The sequence below is a fragment of the Stenella coeruleoalba genome (assembly GCF_951394435.1).
Source record: "Stenella coeruleoalba genome assembly, chromosome: 19".
NCBI classification, from domain to species: Eukaryota; Metazoa; Chordata; class Mammalia; order Artiodactyla; family Delphinidae; genus Stenella; species Stenella coeruleoalba.
Genome location: NC_137165.1, coordinates 39318212 through 39341034, shown reverse-complemented (window position 1 = coordinate 39341034; position 22823 = coordinate 39318212). Strand labels below are relative to the sequence as shown.

The window sequence follows — 22823 nt, the reverse complement described above, 5'->3', positions numbered from 1 at the left end:
TTCAATCTACCATCTTGACTTTGCTGAACACAGAGCATACTATTATGCAGTAGTTTCATACTATTATGTAGCAGATACAATAACACAAATAACCTCAAGAGCACAGGTAAATAATAATAGTAAAATTATTAGGAAGTGATGAGTTTTGAGAATGTATTACCTTTGTTTTTAATATATTTAATGTTTATATAATTTTTAACAGTTGGCTGTGTTTAGCAACTGGCTTGTAGGGAATTCCCTGGCAGTCCAGTAGTTAGGACTCTATGCTCTCACTGCTGAAGGCCGGGGTTCAAGCCAAAAAAAAAACCCCAAAAACCAACTGGCTTGCAAAATTTATTCCACGCCCCCTGCAGTGGGAGTGCAAAGTCTTAACCACTGGACCACCAGGGAAGTCCCAAAATTTCTGAAATTTTAACAGTCGGCTTTCACAAGCCTGTATGAGCCAGTTCCACAGTACCACTAGACCTCAGTTTTCTCATCTGCAAAATAGGCATAAGGATTGCTGCTTTGCTTACTTGCAGGAATGTTGTGAAGGTCAAGTAAGTTCAAGCTTGTGTAGAGGAGGTGTGACTGGAGGCAGGGAGACCAATTAGGAAACCATTGCAATCCTCCCATGAAGAGATGTTGAGGAATGCAAAGGATAAGGAGGAAGGATCAGCCAGCAGAACTTAGCAACTTTAGTACCTGAAGGTGCATTTAGGGGAAGATGATCCAGGGTCTGCTATGAGTTCTACAGCCAGAGAGAACTTTTAAAAAAATATTTACTTATTTAGCTGCATCAGGTCTTAGTTGCAGCATGTGGGATCCTTAGCCACAGGCATGTGAACTCCTAGCTGCATCATATGGGATCCAGTTCCCTGACCAAGGATCGAACTCGGGCCCCCTGCATTGGGAGCACGGAGTCTTAGCCACTGGACCACCAGGGAAGTCCCCAGAGAGAACCTTTTAAAATGAATATTCACCAATAGCCTGTGATTATAACCCTTCATGGTTTCCCACTGTTCTTAGGCTAAAGACAAAACTCCTTAAGGAGGCCTATGGGGTCCTGTGTCATCAGACCCCCGCCTCTCTGGTCTCATCTCCCACCAGGTTCCACCTTGCTTTCTCTGCCCTGCTGTTCCACTAGCCCTGTGTCAGGCTCAAAAACATGGCCATTGCATAAGCGATTCCCTTTTCTTTAAAGGCTTTTTCCCTCCCTTTTTGCTTCATAAACTCCTACTCATCCTTCAAATTAAGCTTCTCTCTACCTCAGGGAAATCTCCCTGCCTGGGAACTTCCTCCTCACTGAGCTCCAAGACCACTCCTTTGGTGCACTTAATTGCCCAGGTGTGATTTGTTCTCTATCTGCGAGGTTGTTTGATTAAAGTCTGTCTTCCCTATTAAGCTGTTAGCTCTGTGAGGGCAGGGGCCTCGTCTGCTTTTTGCCCATAATGGACTCTCCAATGCCAAGGACTGCCTGGCACGGAGTAGGCCCTTGATACATAAGCATGGAACGATTGCTCCGTCCTTGTAAGAAGCTCCTGATACAAATTCATCTCTAATTCTGCACAACAGAATTAATAACCTCCCTTGCCCATGAAAAAACTGAAGAGTTCCTTACCTAAGGTCATACAGTTCAAAAAGGTGAAGTGGAATTCAAAACAAGCTCTGACTCCAAAGATTATATTTTCTACCCTCTCTCCAATACCTTTTAGGTGTTACTTAGGTTTCTGGAGAAAAGAAGAGAAATTGCTATAGGACCATAGCACACCGGAGGCCTAAGAAGACCACCCAAGATCCTGGCTGTCTCTGGAAAACTCTGGCTCCAGAACAGGTTACCCCCGCGAATGCAAGGCCTGTAAGCTCCACAGCGCCCTCTGCTGTCCAGATACTTTCCTGGCCCCAGAGGGAGGCAGACCATGTCTGCCGCCTGGGGTATCTCCACCTGCCCTGAGCACACAGAGGCACAGGGGAACACACACAGGCTCTTCCTAAGGCAGAGCAAGGAATGCTGCCTTTCTCCATTTCCTTAAATGTCCAGACCTGTAGTTCCTGGAAAAAATATTGAAAATTAAGCTCCAAGCAAAGGAAGTGTATCCTTGTATGAGCTGGATTTGTTGGGTAGGTTTTATGTCTACATATACCTGTTTCCTGAGGGCTATATAAGTGGTCTCTGCAGTGGTAGAACCCTAGTTTAAAAGGTTTGCAAAGAACAATTCAGAGAATCTAAACCAGTCTTGAGTTCACTCAATCGTTCAGCAATGGGCTAGGCTTCAGTGATGAATGAGACAGGCATGGTCTCTGCCCCTCTAGAGCTTGCCATCTAGTTTTGAGTCCTAGTCATGCCATTTCCTGGACATATTACCAAGAGCAAATAATTAAACATCTTTGAACCTGTGTTTCATTTGTAAAAATAGGTCAATAATAATCCCCCCTTGATAGAGCTGTTGTAGGGATTAAATGAAAACTTACAGGCAAATGCTACAGCACTATTCAAACATAAGTTATTATTATGAAAAGCTTCTTGGGGGAAAAAACAACTGACTGTTATGTCTTCACCCAAGGTGTTCTGTTGGCCCTGGACTAACAGTAACCAGTAATAATACCAAGAACGTGGAACGGAGCACTTGCTCACCCCACCCCACCCCCTACCATCCCCCTTTCTGTTGGCACACAGGAATCAGAGAGGCAATGGATGTGTGGATGTGTGATAGAGGTCTGACCCCAGACCACTCGCTGGCTTTGTGGCCTTGAGGAGGTCACTTAGCTGACATTTGGTTTTAGTTTTCATTTCCTTCTCTATTAGAGGAAGGTCTGGGATATAGGCACTCTTAGTTCTGACATCATAGGGATTCTGTGGAGGTTTGTCCTCTAGCCCCCATCTCTTCCTCCACCCCTTACGTTCCCAGTGAAGGTTCCAAAGCAGAACTATTGCTTGCAGAGGCCACCAGTAAAGCAAGAGAAGTTTTTAGCCACCACCACCCAGCCCTCCCTACATAAACTCAGAGATCTGGGACATCAGAGGTTTTAGAAGCGGGGATGGGGGCAAAGTGAGAAGGAGAGAAACTAACAGATAGCACATGCACATGGGGCCAAATCACTGGGCCAGCGATCAGCGATGGGAAAGTGGTGGAAGAGGGAGGGAGAGGAAGGCAGGGGCTTTGTTCCGTGGCTGACTTCAAGAATCCATACCCTTCTGGATCCGAGGAGGCTGCCTCAGACAGTGCTAACTCTGAGCTTTCCAGTTATTGTGTCCGACAGAGGGAAGGATGTGAGGGGTAAGAAGACCTGGAAGAGCAAGAGAGGTTAGCCATGGTTTTCATGAAGAAAGGAAGAAGACAGGGCTTAGAATGACAAAATGAAGGTGGAAGAAGCAGAAGCAAAACTGTTCATTCTCTTCCCCCCTCCCCACCATGAGCCCCTTACTCCGGGCAGTGGTTAACTCTGTGATGCAGGAGAGGGCGGGCTTCCCTGGCTGGGGAGGTGGAGACCTGGTGGAGGCTCCTGCTCTGTCAAGAGCAAGTGTGGTCCTAGGGAAGTCCCTTTACCTCTCCGGGCTATAGTTAGGTCTTCTTGAGGTCTCTAAGGATGAATAACAGGGTGATGGTGGGGGTTTGATGGGGCAGTGTAGGGGAATCAGAGCTCTGGGTTTGAGTCTCAACTCAAATGAAGCAGCTATGTGATCTTGGGTGAGTCTCTGAGCCTCACTGTCTGCATCTGTGAAATGGGGATAAGAATATTCAGCATAGGTGGGTTGGGGAAGAGTCACTGAGATAACGCACGTGAAAAACACTTTGTAAACTGCCACAGTCTGTACAAATATCAATTATGGTTCTATTGGGCTCTCTTGGGACTTCCCTGGTGGTCCAATGGTTAAGACTCTGCACTCTCCATGCAGGGGTCCTGGGTTCAATCCCTGGTCAGGGAATTTGACCCCACGTGCCGCAACTAAGAGGCCGCATGCCGCAGCTAAGACCTGGCGCAGCCAGATAAATAAATAAATACATATTTTTTAAAAACCTACACTTATTGGGCTCTCTTGCCCACCCCTCGCCAACCCCAATCTCAAATTCCAGTTCAGCAGCATGGTGTCGGGGGTACAGGCAGCTAGAGCAGATTGCCAGGAGCTGCAGCTTGGCCCTTTATCATGGCCGTGGAAATTGCTGCCAGGAGGCTGAGTGGAGCAGAGGGGTGGAGAGAGGGGCACAGGCTCATCTGTGGTTGCTATGGCGTCCCATCCCGGATTTGCCCATCTCTCCTAATGGAGCAAAGGGCAGAGGGAGGGAGGGAGGAAGAGAGAGAACGGCTGGTCCCTTCTATCTCTCCCTGGAGCAGATGTAGGGTGGGGAGTGAGGGGAGGGAGCCTAGATATTGGATAAGAGGGGGAGGGAAGAGTGGTGTGCCAGGATTAAAAGGGTTTGCGATGGGGGGCCACACTGAGAGAGCGGGGAACAGAGCCCTCATGCCTACGTCCAGAAGCCAGCTGATGACGTTAAAGAGAAGAGAAAAACAAGTAAGACAGCCTGAGCATGAGAGAGAGGAAGAGGGGAAGAGAGAAAGCAAGGATCGGAGGCGTGCAAGCAGGCAGCCCCAGACTGCGGCCAGCCTCTGCTTGGGATCTCCTGAACCTCCAATACCCCGGGCAGCCTGGACCCTAGGGTCCCTGAGAGCTGCCCCAAGGATGGGCACCAGGGCAGTGGTCATGCCTCCTCCTGTGTGGGGGCTGCTGAGCTGCTCTTTCCTCTGTGGCTGGGCTCTGGGGGGTCCAAGGCTCCTCCGCTCTCTTCCCGCGCTGTCCTCCCAAGTCAAGCCAGGATCTGTACCCATGTGGGTGCCCCCGGAGGGGGCTGAGGCAGCCCTAGCTTTTCTCTACTCTGGAGATGCCCAACAGCTATCGGGGGCTAATTGCAGTGAGCGCTATGAAGCCCATGGGGCAGGAGCCAGACCAGGGCTCCCCCCAATCCTATGGAGGGCAGCGGGCACCATTACGCAGGCTGCCAATTTCCTCAACATGCTGCTACAAGCCAACGACATCCGGGAGTCCAGCGTGGAGGAGGATGTGGAGTGGTACCAGGCACTGGTCCGCAGCGTGGCCGAGGGGGACCCAAGGGCATACCGGGCTTTGCTGACCTTTAACCCTCCACTGGGGGCCAGCCACCTGCAGCTGGCCCTGCAGGCCACCCGGATGGGGGAGGAGACCATCCTTCAGGACTTGTCCGGGAGCAGGGTGCAGAAGGAGAGCCCAACCGGGGCCCTAGACACCCCTGACCTGCAGAAGCGGGTGCTGACCAACGACCTAGGGAGCCTTGGCAGCCCCAAGTGGCCACAGGGGGATGGATATGTGGGGGACTTGCAGCACGTGAGGCTGTCTCCTCCCTTCCTGGAATGCCAGGAGGGCCGGCTCCGTCCGGGCTGGCTTATCACACTCTCAGCGGCCTTCTATGGACTCAAGCCAGACCTCAGCCCGGAGATCAGGTAAGTGGTTTTTGTGCAGGGTTTGACGCTGTTGTGGATTTGTGGGGTGGGGGGGCCCAAGTCCAGCCAGCTGTGCATAGGCCATTTGGTATGCACATGTGTGGGGGACACAGACGTGTGTACTTGCATTCAGCTGTGTATATCTGCAGTTGACCCTGGGAATCTGTAACTGTGTGTTAACATATACAGGTGTGTGTATGTACTACATATAAATCACTCCATTTACAAGTAGGCACACACGTGTGTGTGTACAGATGTGTGGACATAGCTGGGCATAGGTCCTGGCCTCCAGGTCTTAGTAGTGGGTACAGGGCAGGAGAGGGCTTGGTGCGGGAGACAGTGGCGATCCATGCGCTGGCTTCTCAGAGGAGTCAGATGGGCGCTTCGGGAATGAAATTCGAGGCTCCCTAGCAATATACGGCTGTAGAAGGCGGCTTCTGCAAAGGAAGGGGAACACTTGCGGGGAGGCTTGGCACCATTGCCTCTTCTGCCCAGGAGCTGGCCAGATCCCCGGGGCCACTCCCAATGGCTGTATTCTTATATCAAGTCCTGACCCCGATAGCCTATGATGCTCCTCAAATAACTGACTGCCTCCCTCAGCTGGAGTAAAGAGGTGATTGGGAGCCATGATGGGAAGGAGGGAGCAGATGGATAGTGTACCGCAAGGCATTCAACAATCAACGTTGTTTTCCCAGCTCTGTGTCCCCATTCATTGTCCCCGGCAGAGTTCCTCTCCTGGCCACAGGCAGCCTGGCTCCTTGCCAGCTCTCTCCCCATTCAGCCCAGAGCAGGGGTTGAGAGCCCTTGGGCCAGGCAGCTCTGACTCTGGGCCCCTCTATTCCATATCTCCTTTGCTGTGATCAGTTCAGACCTGGTTTGGGCAGAGTGAGGGGGTGGTTAATAGCTGCACTTCGCGCGCGCGCACGTGTGTGTGTGTTTGTGTGTGTGTGTGTGTGTGTGTGTGTGTGTGTATATACATGCAGTGGGGAAGTGTGAATATCCCTTTCAGAAAGATCATCAGAGCCGCAGCTCCTGTATGTCTCACCACCTCCCTTTCCCATTGATAGAAATCAAGAAATGCTAGGATGTTGAAAACCTGAGGGATGGGGGGGTGGGGGCAGGGAAAAACCTAGGGGGAGGAGGATTGTTGCTGCAGAGACAGCGAGGGTTAATATCACTGGAGAAATGGCGTGCGTGTGTGCCCTCTCTCCTGGCACACTGCTAAAGTTTGTAGAGCTTGCATTGCCTCATAGTCTGAGGTCCAAGGACACACGTCCACCTTGGCATCCTTCACTGTACCCCTAACTGCCAATTCACTGCCTTAGGGGGCAGGTGCAGATGGACGTAGATCTTCAGAGTGTGGACATCAATCAGTGTGCCAGCGGCCCAGGCTGGTACTCTAACACACACCTGTGTGATCTCAACAGCACCCAGGTAAGGATACAGAGGGTGGGGGTTCTGGTGTCCTGCCTCCCTCCCCTTTCCCATCACTGCCATCAGGAGCAGCTGACAAAGGCACACCACCCTCTCCGGCTTCAAGGAAGTCCCTACTGATAAGATAGATAGAGATGAGATACCAGGCTTTTTAAGAGTGAGGACACATACAGCCTAGCCCCATCCCCCACCCGAGACAGCCACCTTCATTCCTTTGCATTCTCAGTGTGCTTCCCTGTCTGCTCTCCCTTCTGGTACTAGGTGCTCCAGGATCCCTTCCCAGGACCGCCTCCTGAGCCTCTATTAATTGTCCCCTTTCCTTCTCCTGAATCACATTCTCCATGTCAACAGAGCTCTGGGCTCCTTCTGACCCACAAAGGATGCTCTGTTGGGTGTTTGTTGAAATAAGTAGAATTGCTGGTTGGGGTGTAGGAGGAGACTAACCAGAGAAGGAACTTGAAGAGCTCTGGGACTGGTAAAGGTGATGGAACCCAGGTGAGATGCTGGCAAAATCAAAGCCGTGGATGCAGGAGAATCTGGATAATGGAAAGCAGTGGTTGATAACCCTGCAAGCCCAGTACTGGGAAACTGGCAGGTCAGTGAACTAATCCGCTCCACAGTTACACTGACTGCATGCTTGTTCCTGAGCTGAACCAAAGCCAAGGGGAGCCCTGCAGCCTGCTGGGAGGTATGGTGGGTTTGGGCATCTGTTGCTCTTCAGGGCTCATGTGTTTGGAGCTATCAGTCCAGGGATGGATAAGGGCTCCCATTGTCCAGTGCACTTTTCAACACAGCCACATTCGTGTCTCTGGGTATGTATTTGTCTATGGCAGGAACAGAACGTTTTCCAGTGGTCTGAGTAAGAGGGGAAGCTGGGCCACGATTTCAGAAGCACCTTCTAGGGGCTGGATATGTAATCTTCCTTCCTTTGCCCCACTGCGGTCTGTTCCCAGCCGCTCCCTACAGTAGGTCTGACCTCATCCAAGGGCTCATCTTCCCTGCCTGGCTCTGAGGTCTGCTCTGTCCCCTGCTGGGCAAACATCAATGGGTGGAGGTGGAATAAAGAGCTGGCCTTGGCATCCCACCAGCCTGGCATTAGCCTGGCATTAGGGCTGGGCAGAGCAGTCCTGCGCCAAAGCCAGATGGCCCTGATGGAGGAAGCTGCTCCTCCATGGGGGCCTTTTCAACCCACCTGTGTGCCAAAGAGGGAGGCTGATGGGGACCCTTGAAGCAGGATGTAGGCACACAGGTGTGGTTGAGCTCAGATGTCTCCCTGCTCCCACCTCCCCAGCACCTTGCTCTAGCATCAGCTGGGCACTGGGAAACGGGACCTGTGAAGCTCCTGTCAGGGCCAGTCTGAATAAAAGGGTGATCCGTCTGCATACTCTTTGCCTGAAGGTCTCTTTGAGAAGAGAGGCAATGGTGGGGGCAGAGTAGGGTTTCCAGGGATGGAAGGCTTCCCAAGGGCTGGGGTGGCTTTCTGGTGGGGCTCCCCGGTGTAGACCCAGGGGCCGTGGATAGGAAGGTAAATGCGCCCTCCTTCTCTTCCCAGGAGGGAAAGCCTCATATAAATACCGAGTGTGTTTGTCATCCCCACAGTGTGTCCCCCTGGAGAGTCAGGGCTTTGTCCTTGGCCACTACCTCTGCCGCTGCCGACCCGGCTTCTATGGGACAAGCAGCTCCGGGGGTATGTAACTATGCGGAATGCCAGGAAGGTGTTTTACAGGCTGGGCTGATTGGAGGGGGGCATCTGGGGAAGAAAGGCAGGTTGGGGTGAGACACTGGGAGAAAACTCATGGAGCAAGGGAAGAACGTCGAGAGAAGCAGGAGAGGCAGGCAGGGTCCAATTTGGGGGTGTCTGTTCCTTCCGAGAATGAGCTTATAACATGGCAGTCCGATGCAAGCTGACCTCGCAGTGAGTCCTAGCCTGGCATCGCCTCTTCCTGTAACCCTGCCTTCCCCTGAAAGTACCCACTTCTTCATTCCTACCCATCCTGACGCTACCCCAAGGGCCACAGACCATAAGAGGGCAGGGAGAGAGCTGTGGGGACCATTGGGAGAGAAGGCTGGGGTCTCAGCCATGCCCCTCTCCCTGCACACATCCTGTTCTTTATAGGCTCTGAGGAGGGTGCTGCCCAGCCTACCGGGCAATTCGGGTCCCCGCAAGGCAGCTCCGGGAGGCTGCTGCGGTGCCAACCATGTGCTGAGGGCTGCTCCAGCTGCCTGGACGCCACGCCGTGCCTGGTGGAGGAAGCCCCCACGCTGCGGGCAGTGGTGCTGGCGTCTCAGACGTGCTGCATGCTGGCCGTCTTCCTGAGCATGCTGGTCTCCTATCGCTGCCGCCAGACCAAGGCAAGGAAGGCCCCACATCTCTCTTCTACACACGTCCTGAGTCTCTAGCATCAACCGGAGACCACAGACTACCTAAGACCAGAACTTGAGAGAAATGGGTTCTGGCCCTGATTCTTAATCTAACTCACTATGTGACATGAGGCGAGTGACCTCACCATCTTAGACCTGTTTCCTCACCTGCTCAATGAAGGCATTGGGCTCGATCCAAAACACTGTGTAGGCACTAGGGGAAGTGATCTGCCTCCTCAGACATGGAAATAAAATGACAGCACAGCAAAACAGGGGCCAGGATAGAGGTGTCAGTTGCTGTGGCAGCTCAGAGAGGGGACCCAGTCACCCTGCCCGAGATGGCGTGGAAAGACTTTCTGGAGAACATGACATTTGAGCCGAAGTTGACGGTCAATTGACAGAGAAGCGAGTTTCCAGACAAGGAGGCAGTCTGACCCAAAGCTTGGAGGAAAGCCTGAGATCCCTTCTACCTCCAGCAACCTCTGATTCTAGCCCAGGTCTGCAGCAAGGCCCAGGCTGGGACTGGGAGGGGCATGGGCCTGCGGTGGCAGGAGCTATATGAAACCTTTGCCTTAGCCAGGCTTAGTGCCAGTGGAGCTAAGAGCCTGTGGTGAGAGTGGCTGTGGATGGAGAGGGCAGAGCTAATGTTACAGGGTGAAGCTTTAGCTTCAGGGCCATGGGGTGACCCCTCAAACAGGCCTGAGACCCTCCTGTACCATCCTCCAGGCTCTGTCCTCTTGCTGCCCTACTTACATACCTCTCTCTTTCCTGGGTTCACAGAGGATCCGGGCATCTGGAGTGGTACTGCTGGAAACCATCCTTTTTGGATCCCTGCTGCTCTACTTCCCTGTGAGTCTGTGGCCAGAGGCTGACCGCACCTCCCAGGATCCCCCATAGTCCCAACCTGGTACCCTCCAAGCCCCAGAATCCTTCCTCTCTGCCCTGTTGGGGGGATTCAGAGACCTCAAAATCCTCCAACTCATACCCACAAATGACAGGCTGGTCTAGTGAGCTCTGGAACCAAACAGCCAGGCTTAAAAGGAGCTCTATGACCTGCTGTGTGACTTAGGACAAGTTACCTAACCTCTCTGATAACAAAGCTACTCCTTTGCAGAATGGAGGTGATGATGCCTCTAGGAAAAGGCGGTTAGGAGGATCAGCAATGTGTTTAGCATAGGCCTGGCACCCAGTGGAAGTGCAGTGGAGAGCAACTGTTTTTGCCCCTTCCCCACCAGGTCTTCATCCTGTACTTCAAGCCCAGTGTATTCCGCTGCATCGCCCTCCGCTGGGTCCGGCTGCTGGGTTTTGCCAGTGTCTACGGCACTATTATACTCAAGCTTTATAGGTAGGGTCTGGGGCAGAGCTTGCTCTCACGCTGCTCACTCCAGGCTACCCCAGCTCATTTATGGAATGAAGTTCTTCACAGCCAGACCCCTACCAGCTCTACTCCTCTGTGCCCCCAAGGCCTGCTCCCATCACTATGGCCCTCCCCTCCATGTAACTTTTTGGGGGGTAAGAGGAGGCGGTGAACCATGGAAGGGATGGGAGGACAGGGATGTGCGGCGGGGAGGGAAGCAATGGCCAGGGGCATCTCCCCTCCCTGCATCCACCAGCCACACTCTGACCCTTGTAGAGTGCTCCAGCTGTTTCTGTCTCGAACGGCCCAGCGGGGCCCCCACCTGAGCAGTGGGCGGCTGCTGCAGCGTCTCGGGCTGCTGCTGCTGCTGGTGCTGGGCTTCCTGGCTGTATGGACAGCGGGGATCCTGGAGCAAGGCAGTCAGCACGCGTCCCTGGTGGCGCGAGGCCACACCCACACAGGCCGCCACTTCTACCTCTGCCACCACGACCGCTGGGACTACATCATGGTTGTGGGTGAGCTGCTTCCACTGAGCCCAGCCTCACTCTGGTCCCCCTCCCTGTACCTCCAGGGGTCCTCCTGCCTTGTACCTGGACCCCTGGACCGGGGTCCCCCCAGCACGGCCTACAGAGAAAGGGGTGCATGGCTGCTGAGGTGGTACCCGGCTCTCCTTATTTCCCCGCAGCTGAGATGCTGCTCCTGTGCTGGGGCAGCTTCCTCTGCTACGCCACCCGGGCTGTTCCCTCAGCCTTGCATGAGCCGCGGTACATGGGCATCGCACTGCACAACGAGCTGCTGCTTTCTGCTGCCTTCCACGCAGCCAGGTGAGGGCGGGCCCTCCTACCCACCACGGCTCCCACCCTAAGAACACTCCTCACCTCTTCCAGGGGAGGGTACCCCCGTCCCACAGCCCTCCTTGCAACACCTACGACGCCTCAGCAAGGAGGAGGAGGGCCCCCACCTGTAGCTCTCTCCCTACCCCACAGATACCCTTCCTGTAACCCATGTCTCACCCAACACCCGAGAAGAGGAAGCGTGCTCCACTCCTAACTCCTCTCCCATTCCACACGCCTCCCCCCCCGACTCTCCTCCACATACAGGCTCCATTCTCACTGCCTTCTTCCCCCTCACACCCCAACCGTCCTTGCAGCGGGCCTGCTATGAGTGTCCACAAGGATCTGGCCCTGTGGTGAAGGTAGAATCAACCCACAGGGTGGTCCATAACAGAGTTAAGTGCTATAAGCAGCCGGAGAAGGCAAGCTGGAGTAGTCTGGGAGGGCTTCTCAGAGGTGGAGATTAATGTGAGCCCTGAGGTGGGAGGGCAGGAAGAAGGAAGAGTGCCCTCCTCACTGCACGGCGCACCTCCAGGAGATCAGGGTGGGGGCTGGGGAGGACAGCCACTGAAACAGGTGAGAGGAAAGAGGCCACTCCCACCTGTAGCTAACCATCTCCTTCCCACCTCACCCTCAGGTTTGTACTGGTTCCCTCCCTGCACCCAGACTGGACGCTCCTCCTCTTCTTCTTTCACACCCACAGCACAGTCACCGCCACACTGGCTCTGATCTTCATCCCTAAGGTGAGGTCTTCCCCTGGTCTCAATGTGAGGGAGACGCAGCCCCTTTGCCAGGGGCACTGTGGAGCTGCTATGCCCATAGCACCCTCTCCAGGCCAGGGTGAGAATGACACCCTGGGCCCTGAGGGATGTGGGCCCTAAGCAAGGAGCCCACTTAGGAGTCACAGAAGGAATCTCCGTCTCCAATCTCTGGGCAAGGGAAATAACAGCTAGAGCTGGGACTTCCCTGGTGGCACAGTGGTTAAGAACCCGCCTGCCAATGCAGGGGACACGGGTTTGAGCCCTGGTCCCGGAGGATCCCACATGCCGCGGAGCAACTAAGCCCGTGTGCCACAACTACTGAGACTGCGCTCTGAGAAGCCCATGCACCGCAACGGAGAGTAGCACCCGCTCTCCGCAACTAGAGAAAGCCCACACGCAGCAATGAAGACCCAACACAGCCAATAAATAAATCAATAATTAAAAAATAATAATAAAAAACACTTGGAGTTTAAAAAAAAAGAGCTAGAGCTGAAGGGAGTCCTTGTAATACAACTGGAAGGTTGGGAGACTCTGAAAATCAACTCAGAAGCAGTTACAGAAAGATAGGTGGGGGGGGGGTAGCCGAAGGACATGGCTAGGAATTGTGGGGGCAGGGCATTGAGACCCCTGGTCTCTGAGCTAGAGAAAATCAGGAAGGAGAGGGAACAATACTCCTTGGACCCCCAGAATCAGAGAGGGGGTGAAGATTTATGGAGTAAATACATATGCCACGGGGCAGGGAGCCAAGGTGAGTCTTTTTCCTGATCATGCCCACCACCATGGCCAGTTCCGGAAGCCAGGGGCTCCTCCCCGAGAGGAGATCTTGGATGAGGTGTACGAGGACGAGCTGGACCTGCAGCGCTCAGGCTCCTACCTGAACAGCAGCATCGCCTCAGCCTGGAGCGAGCACAGCCTGGACCCTGGAGACATTCGGGTAGGTGCTGCCCTCCCCACCTCCTCTTGATGCTACTTAGGGACTGGGCAGGGGGCACAGCTGCCCTGCCACCCGGGCTGTGTGCCACTGCAGGTCTCCTCTCCTCCCCATAGCTTTTCCTCTAAGACCCGGCTCCCTCTCTTCTCCACCACTGCCCTAAGCTGCTTCCCCTGACTCTACTCAAAGGAGGCCACACAGTGGATAGACCGCCCCCACCCTGCAAAACCCCAGAACCCAGATTCCTGAGGCCCACTTGGCATGGTAGAGGCAGGACCATGAGTGGAGCTCAAATTCCCTGTGTCCTCCACTCCCACTCAGCAGGGCCACCATGAGGGGCAGCCTAAGAAGCCCCTCAGTCCCCAACATACCAGGTAGTTAGTGACCCTAGGGCCATTGGGGCTGGGTAATTCAGGCAGTGAGTGGCTACCAGGCATTTCCACACCAGGATCCCCTTTCCCTGGCCCCAGCAGTGTTAGAGAAAGGAAGTTCTTCCTGAGTCTTACATCAGGAGAGCATCCTTACCTTATTTTTCTGCTTAAGAATATCATTATAGTCACAGAAACCCTAATGAGAGGCTCAGAGAGTAGGAAATAAAGAGACCTGGCAGTAAAGCCCTTTGTCTTATAGAACCTGCATGTGGGAACAGTCCCAGAAAGCCATTGTGTCCATCCCTCCACCTCCCCTGGGGCCTCCTCCACACCTTACTTGTTTACATCCCCCAATTCCTTCCTTGCCTCAACTGCCTTTGCCTCTCTTTCCCCCGTATCCTCCTCATCCTCTGAGCTCTGCCTGCCCTGCCGCCTGCCCCCTGGGGATAGGCTGAACTGAGACCCCAATCCAGCAGGCAGGCCAAAGAGTGGAGGCACACTGCCACAGAGACACCATCCTTGACCCTCCAGTATGGGGCGCAGCAGCCCATGTACCTCCCCTACGCTGGCTGCGGGGAGAGATCCGAAGTACAAAAGACTTTCAAAGCCCCATCCCGTCACTTACACCTGAATATGGCAGTTTTCACGCCCACTGGTCCCACCACCAATCTCATATAATCCTCTTAAGGAAGTGAACACTAGGCAGCCAGTCTTCCTTACTTTATTGAAGCAGAGGCTCAGAGAGGGCAAGAAAATAGCCTGAAGGCACATGATGGGTCAGCAGCCTCAAACCCAGGTTTCCCGTCTCCCAAGCTGGAGACTTCCCACCAGACCACAGTGCCCAGAGAAGTCAGTGGTGCGCTGAGGCCTCGGAGCTAAGCGGGTCGGGCTCGGGAACTAGGTTGTTGGCCCTGCAGGACGGAGAGGTGAATCCTGAGTTTTAAAAGCTGGGAAGAGACACAGCTTGGTGGGAGAGAGATCCCCCAGAGAAAATGGTCTGAGCAAGGGCTGAGGGGCAGAGCAGCGCCGCCAGGGGATGGAGAGCTTGGCCCTCACCGCCAGCTCTGCACCCCCGGCCCCCCCCCCCCGCCCCGCCCCCAGGACGAGCTGAAGAAGCTCTACGCCCAGCTCGAGGTCCACAAGACCAAGGAAATGGCCGCTAACAACCCGCACCTGCGCAAAAAGCAAGGCAGCTGGCGCCAGGCCCTGGGCCGCTCCTTCATGAAGTACCTGGCCGAGTTCCCCGAGGCCCTGACCCGCCAGCACTCCCGGGACTCGGGCTCCCCGGCCCGCGGCAGCCTGTCCGGGGGCTCCTCCCGCCGCCGGCTGCTCAGCGCCAGGCTGCCCAGCGCCAGCCTCCGGGAGCCCGCCGCGCCGCCGGGTCTGCGCAAGTCCAGTAGCACCTGCGAGCAGGACCGCGCTCCCCGCGGGGAGCAGTACCCGCCTCTGCTCGACTCGCTGCTGAGGAGGAAGCTGGCCAGGAAGGGCCCGCAATCCGAGAGCCGCGAGTCGGCGGCAGGGCCGCCCGCGCTGAGCTTCAGGTCGGCCAGCGCCCACAATCTGACGGTGGGAGAGCGGCTGCCCTGTGCCCGGCCCGCCTCGCTGCACAAGTCGCTGAGCGTCGTGGCTGACTCCAGGGAAAAGGCCCTGCTCGAGGCCAGCCAGGCCTACCTGGAGGAGACCTACCAGCGGGCGAGGGAGCGCGAGGAGAGAAGGAAGGCAGAGGCCGCCCTGGCCAGCCCGGCGCGGAGGCCCTCGGCCTGGAGGCTGGAGCGAGCCCGAGCGACTACCCTGTCGGCCCCACCTTCCCCGGCCAAGAGGAGCAGCGTGGACAGCTCCCACGCCTCCAGAAAGCTGCGCGAGGAGGCCGCGAGAAGGCTGCCCCACCCGCCCGTCCAGCACCAGATCTCCACACCCATCATGGCCGCGTCCGGGGTGGGCCTGGGGGAGCCAGGGATGCTGTCTCCCACCTCCACCTTATCTCTGGCTCTGCTGCCAGCTCCCGTCCCTGCCCTGGCACCCATCCCAGTACCCCCACAAAGCCCCAGCCTGCTCACCTACATCTGCCCCTGGGAGAATGCAGAACTGCCATCAAAGAAAGAAAATGTGGCTCAGGAAGGCCCCCCGGGGCCAGAGCGAGGCCACCACTCTCCCACCCCAGGTCGGGCCAGGCTCTGGAGGGCCCTCTCTATAGCAGTAGACAAGAGGGGGGCTGGGGAGAATGGGATGGACACGGAGGACAGGTGTCTCCAGGGGGAAGCTGATGAGGACGAGGACAGGCCCAAGGTCTTCTTTAAATCTAAATCCCACAGCCTCAAGACCCCTGTTCAGCAGGGTTCCATGCGTAGCCTGGGACTGGCTATCAAAGCTCTGACCCGTTCTCGGAGCACACACAGAGAGAAGGAGAGCGGGGAAGGATGTCCTGAGAAGGAAGAGAAGGGCCGAGCTTTGGGAGAGGGTGTGGGGGCATGTCCCAGATCTCCCAGGTCAGGCCGCCCCAAGGCGGTGAGTAAGCAGGCCGCGCTTGCCCCCTGTGATGACGAGGAGTCCCTCCAGAACCAACAGAACGCTCACAAAAGCAGGATGCTCCAAGTCTGTCACCAGGAGGGCAGCAGGGAACAAGCAGACAGAGGCAGGAGGCCATCCCAGGGTCTAGGGGAGGGGAAGGTTGCAAAAGCAGGTAAAACAGGGCCTGCCACACTGAGGCAAGTCAGGCAGGGCACCGCTAGGGACAAAAATGTTAAGCAAGCAAAAGAAGCCCCTGGGGGGTGGCAGGAACTGCCCAAAGCTGGCCTCCGGCCCCTGGGCAGTGCTGACCAGAGGGTGATAGATGTATGCCCCTGGGAAGTCACCGAGTCAGAAACGTGTCAGCCTGACAGTAGCAACAAGGCCGAAATCTGCCCCTGGGAGGTGAGTGGAGTCCCTGAGGAGGTGGCACTGAGGCAAGATCTAGATGCTTCCCAAGATGAGAGGGGGAAAGCCTCAGAAAAATCAAAACCCAAAGATGTGGTTGCCATTGCTCAGAAAAAGCCAGAGAGACTGGTCAGGGGACAGGAGGCAGTGTGTCCCTGGGAGAGTGCCGATCCTGGGGGTCTGTCCCCTCGGTCAGCACCTCAGGACTCTGACAGAACCAAGGGCAGGTCTGACACAGTGGGCAGTGTGGAGCCTAGACAGGTAGAGACACGACCGTGGGAAGCCGCTGGCCCAGGAGCTTGTACATCTGACATCACCAAGGCAGGGCTCTGTCCCTGGGAGGCAAGTGAAGGAGGAGAGAATGAGAAACCGTCCCAGGAGGGAGTAAAGAAGCTCCCCCAGGCAAAGCAGAAAACTCCCAAGAAAGCAATCTTCTTGGAAGAACAGAAACTGGGTGAAGGGTTGGAATCTCTTTGTCAGTGGGAAAGGACAGATTTCCGGGGCCCCTCAGCAGTCTCTACTCAGGCCCCGGGAACCTCCGGGTGCTCGGGGAGTCTGGGCAGTAGCGTCACTGAGGCGTGTCCATGGGAGGCAGGAGATGCTCCTGCTATCGGGAAAGCAGAGATTTGTCCCTGGGAGCTGGGTGATGAGGTAGTAGGGAAGGAAATGATGAGTCAGAGGACAGGTGGAGAACCTCTCCAGGAAAAGGGAAAAACCTCCAGAAAAGGGAGCTTTGGAGAGACGTGGGAACAAACTGGGAAAGCAGTGCAGAAATGCAGTCAACAGCAGGAGTCCGTGTGTCCCTGGGAGAGCACAACCCCTGGGCACTCCAGCCCACATCTAGAAAACTCCTCATCCAAAGCTGGTGGCCAACTCCTCAGCAAGGGAGGAAGCAGAGCAGCGCAGGTATGTCCACGGGAAGATCTCAGGTCAGAGGCAAAGGAAGCAACACCTGCCAAGGCAGAAATCTGTCCCTGGGAGGTGAATGAAAGAACGACAGAGGACTGGATGTCGGGACAGGCACCAAAAGGAGAATCTCAAAAGGACAAGGAGAAGATGCCTGGAACATCAGGAATCAAAGATAGCACAACTTGGGAAAAGCCTGAGGGACAGATGCAAAAGCCGGAAGCAGTCTGTCCCTGGGAGAGGGTGGACCCTGGAAGCTTCTCCCCGCAACCTGGTCCTCGAGACACAGATAGACCCAAAGCCACTTTCCAGATGTCAGGCAGTACGGGAAGCAAAACTGCTGAGATCTGTCCCTGGGACGCGGAGGAAATCCTGCCTGCTGAGAAGGCAGAGATCTGTCCCTGGGAGGTGAGTGCTGGAGCAGGGGAGAAAAGGGCTTTGGGAACTGAGGCCATTAGGCAATTTCCAAATGATACAGGAAGGGCTTCTGCAGATTCTGGACCTGAAGAGATAGCTGTTACTGCTCCAAAGAAGCCAGAGAGGCAGGCCTGGGAGCGGGAGGTGGCCTGCCCCTGGGAGAGCTTGGATCCGGGGGGATCCTCTCGGCATTCAGACACTCTGGGCACCGACAGACCAAAAGCTGGGCTCCAGGTATTGGACCGTGTGGGGTGCAGGCCAGCTGAGGTGTGTCCCTGGGAAGCAGAGGGAGCGCCTACCAGTGAAAAAGCCAAGATCTGTCCCTGGGAGGTGGATGAAGGAGCCCCCGGGAAGGAATCGGAACAAGAGATGGGGACTGATTCCATGGGGCAGAGGGAGAAAACTCTAGAAGAGGGGAGACTCACCTCCCTGGGAGAAGACATATCAAAATGGGAGACAAAACTGAGTCAAGAACAGGAAGCTATGTGTCCTTGGGAGAAGGACTTGAGGACACCCTCTGCTCAGGCCGAGGTCTCAGACTCGTCCAGCAGCGGGAGTAGCAGAGTGGCAGAGGGGCACTCCTTGGAAGTGAGTGATGAAGCAGCACAGAAAGGGGACCTGACACAAGACCCAAAGATGGGCTCCTTCCCAGAACAAGCAGAAGTCACTGCTGAACACGGGGAGAAAGCAAGCAATGAGCTACGACCTATCTGTCTACAGGAGAGTGTGGCCCCGGCGGGCTCTTTCTCCCACCCAGACAGTCACGGCCCTGACCAACCGAAAGCCGGTGCTCAGACACTGCTCGGCGTTGGGGGCAGGCTTGCTGAGCTCTGCCCGTGGGATGCTCCTGCCATGGATGCTCCCAAACCTGACAGCGGCGCCAAAGCTGAGACCTGTCCCTGTGAGGTGACTGAAAGAATCCCTGAGGAAGGGGTGTCAAGACAGGATGGAGAAGGGGAGCCTCAAGAGGAGGAGAAAGCCCCAGAAAAACCAGAGCACAAAGTTGTGGCCGTTCAGGCAAACTCAGAGAGTGCAGATGGGAAACAGGAGGCTGTGTGTCCCCAGGAGAGTCAAGATTGTGGGGGTCTGTCTCCACAACCAGCCCCACAAGCTTCTGACAGAAGCAAAGAAAGTTCCGAGGCAGCAGGCAGCATGGGGGCCAGAGTAGCAGAAGTGTGTCCATGGGAAGCAGAAGAGTCTCCCTCTGAAAAGAAAACAGAAATCTGCCCTTGGGAGGTGAGTCAAGGAGCAGCAGAGAAAGGGGGACTGGAACAAGAGTTGGACAGAGAATCTCAAGGGCAAGGAGAGATGTTCCTGCAAAAGGCAGGATCTGGAGGGACTGAAGAACACTTTTCAGAAGAAGTAAAAGTCAACAGAGAGCGAGAGACGGTCTGTCCTTGGGAAGGCACAAGGTCAGAAGGGCTCTCCCCCGAGCCAGATGCTCCAGACACGGACGAACCCAAAGTCGGTCCCCACAGAGCAAGCGGTATGGGGAGCAGGATGGCAGAGCTGTGTCAATGGGAAGTCACAGATCCAGAAGGAAATAAAATAAAGGGGACCATGGCAGACATCGATATATGTCTTTGGGAGGTAACTGGAGCCCCATCTGACGAATCTGGCCTCCTGGCTTTAACAGAAACTCAGACAGAAAAACTCTGCCCCACAGCCCCTGAGAACCCACCATGCCTTTTAGTCCACAGACCTCTGGGTGGCTTCCTTCCAGAAGGCAAAAGCCCCTGCCCCAAAGTGAGCAAGCCAGCCAGTACTTTTACTCCGGAAGGTGTCAGAGAACTCCAAGTACCTTCAGAACGTGGGCCGAGGACCAGCTCAGTCCCAGAGCCAACTCTCCAGGAAGCTAAGGCTCAGGAGTCTTCCTCCTTAACCGAAGACCAAGGAGAAGTAGCTTCTAAAGCTCAACACGAAGAACTCACCCCTCCAGCTGTCTATCCTTGGGACTAGGAGTAACAACTCCATCAGGTGAGGTGAAACATTGGGTGGCTATCTTTTCGAAGCCAAAGTCCTTTCCAAGTCCTAGGTGTTTCCAAAAAATGGAATCAAACACACTTGGCCACTTTCTCTCTCCAAGGTGGACAGAAGTCAACTCATTCCAAGACAAATTGTACAAAAAGGGTTTTGCTCGGACCGCAAAAGTTAATCCCATCCCCTCTTTACTTCCAACTCTTCTTCCTGCTCCAGAGAACAAGGGCCGGACCTTCCACTTCTAATGAATCCTCCCATCCAGCTAGAATACTCAACACAAGCTGTCTGTGACAGGACACTCACTTGTAAAGCCAATGTTAGCGATAAAGGCAAGTCAGCTGTGCCCAGCCCACATTTTCTCAAAAGGAGACCCATTCTTCTGTGAAGTCTACAAAGGACATTTTTTGGGAAGAAACTAAACCACGCAAGGCATTGGCAACATAGGGGCTGAGGAAGGTCACCATAGGAAGCTTAGAAGCCACTTATTCAAGTTCAAAGATAAATCAGGGGGAAAACTTAAATGGCTCAAAAGAGGTGCCTGAAATGCCTCAAAGATCCTGTCATTTTGACTTTGGATCTCCAGGTTCTGCTTTATTCTCTCGTACCTGCCCTGCTTGACTGCTGAAGTACAGAGAATCAAGCACACTTACGTCAACATCTGGCATCTAAAGCAACATCAGAGACAGAGAGCATAAAGGGAAAGGCAATTGCTCCAGTTTAAGCCCAGTTGAAGAAGTATGACTCTTACAAGCGTTTTCAGATGGCCTTCCCTCCTTCCTGCCCCATCTTTTGCCAATCTGCAGAGTTCACCCCACTGCCTCATTCTCCTAGCCTTTCAGTGCTGTCATCAAAGGGACCCCTCTCTGTTGTCAAATGCAACTGGAGCCAGGGGGAATTTCTGGTTCCAATGCAAGAACCACTCCAAATCACTTGCTCAGTAACAGGAGGCCCACATCAGTCTCTTTCCCGAGAAGCCCGAGAAAGAAAGGAGGTCCTGTTTACAGCCAGCACTTTAACTGCCCTCAGAAAGAGTAGTACTATGAGGCAGGTTAGAGGCCCGAGGGCCAGGGAAAGGGCATCGTGTAAATACAAAGCCTCCTTTCTTAGGGAGCTCTCTCTCGTTCTTAGCTCGGCTCAATTCTCTCAAGTCAATTCAGGCTACCCTTACTTAAGTGGTCCTAGATAACAGAGTGCTGGAATTAAGTGATACTACCAGAGGGGAATGAGGAAGGAGAAAAACGTTGGTCACAGACGTCCCAGGATCGGCAGGGGTGAGGTGGGGGTGGAAATAGGCAGACTAAACATGGCACAAGGGCCCACCCTCTAACTGGACAGATACTGATGCCATTCACCAGGAGGAAAAACACAAAAGAAGGGGACCAAACACCCAATGGGGAAAATACCAGTCTGCATGTAAATACTCTGGGCAGCTACAGGGCTTCACAGAAATAGGAGCAAAGTGCTCCATTTCCAAAAAGAAGAAGGAATGGAGTAACCCACTTTCAGAGACCAGAGGCCCTTGTTCCGTATCTAGGCCTTCCCTCTTACCTAGGTCCCCTGCCCTAGGCCTCCAGAGCAGTAACTAAGGTGTGTTGTTTTTCTGGGCTCTAGCTAGTTAGCCTCACAGCTTGCGAGCCAATGCAAATTCTACACCTCAGAACAATCCCACTGGGTCTGGACTAGCTGGGAACAGAAAAGTTGTCTCTCTAACCACAGTTGTGAAATAAACCATGGGGAAAAAAATAAAGAATGCTTCTTCTTGACTATTGCAGTTGTTTCTAGCTTATTCATTATGGTGATTTTATTTTTTCAATGTTTCTAAATATTAATAGTAGATAGATAAGGAAAGAACAATGCCTGCTCTAAAGCCCAAGGTAGCCACATGGCAGGCTTCAGGACAATGGGACTGTCTGGCTAATTCTCAGCCAGTGCCCAGCTACATGGGTGGCACTGCAGATGGCCTCCGCCCGGCCCTTCAAGCCAATCCTGTACATCTGGGCCATTTGCTCAGCTGGATTTGATCTCAAGGGGAAATGAAAATTGCACTTATCCTCTGGCTCCCTGGTGGCTCCCTGGCTTAGCTGCTATTTAGGATTATCTAGAGATCCCTGAGACAGGGGAGTGAGGGGAGTGAGGTGGAGTGAGGTGAAACAGCTTATGTGAAACACTGTGTTTTAATATATTCAGAGAAATCAAGACGTCGTTTAGCCATTAAGTGCGCTTTGTGTCTGCTTCCCTACCCTCCCAGGATTGCCTCCCCTTACTCCATACTCCCCAGCTGTGGATCCTACTCAAAGCACTTCCCTTCTCATTTTGCCTTAATCCAGGGCTCAGGCAAATAGGATATGATCAAACCTCACTTGGGCAACAATGCTGGAAACTGATGTACATTTTAAGCCAAAAGGGTAGAAACTAAGTAGCACGATGAGGGTGGCTGCTGTGGATTAACCTACTAGTGCTGCCTCTTCCCTAAGCATACACATCTTGTGTCTATGGTCAGCACTCAGCAGCTGTTATTAAAACATCAGTTTTCCCCAGGGAGGCCTGGTCTGTTTGCTGCTTTGCTGAAATGGTAGCTTTACAGAGACTGAGGGGTCAGGTTATTCTCAACCTGATTCCAGTTTCTTTGGGCTCTACTCTCAAGACAAGGTCAGAACAGATTAATCCTTAACCCAGGTGATAAACTCCTTAAAAGAAAATACTAGATTTGAAAAACAGAAACACAAGAATTAAGGTCCTGATTTTTAAGGGGAGCCCTCATGGGCTGATCAAAGTAATAGTACTATAAACCGAGCTTGCTGCTGGGACAGTGATTTCCCTTGTCATACCTCAGATGACCCAGGACATGAGCATGAGAAGTCCCACATCCTCCCCCAGCTTGAGCTAAGGAACAAGAAGGGGCTGGGCTGCTTCACTCTACATGGGTCCATATTCTGGTATCTTTGCCTCCAAATTCGGGATGGAAAAAAAGTCACCATCTCCAAAAGGTGCTAGAAATCAGGGAACTAAGTCTTATTGATGGATTTCCCAAATGTATCCACACTACCATGGCCCCTTCCTCCTCTAACGCTTCCTGGGATCACACCAGGATGCAGCTGATAATTA

General features: G+C 54.1%; 1 protein-coding gene across 1 annotated transcript; it reads left to right on the top strand.

Moving 5' to 3' along the window:
- Nucleotides 1-4660: 4660 nt before the first annotated feature.
- GPR179 (G protein-coupled receptor 179) lies at nt 4661-19697 on the top strand (the record flags this gene model as incomplete). The annotated part of the gene is made up of 11 exons (XM_079905594.1): nt 4661-5454; nt 6780-6888; nt 8488-8575; nt 9005-9240; nt 10030-10098; nt 10485-10594; nt 10883-11121; nt 11292-11430; nt 12077-12182; nt 12988-13134; nt 14604-19697. 11 exons carry the CDS (start codon nt 4661-4663, stop codon nt 19695-19697), a joined length of 7131 nt encoding a protein of 2376 aa, XP_079761720.1.
- Nucleotides 19698-22823: the final 3126 nt, after the last annotated feature.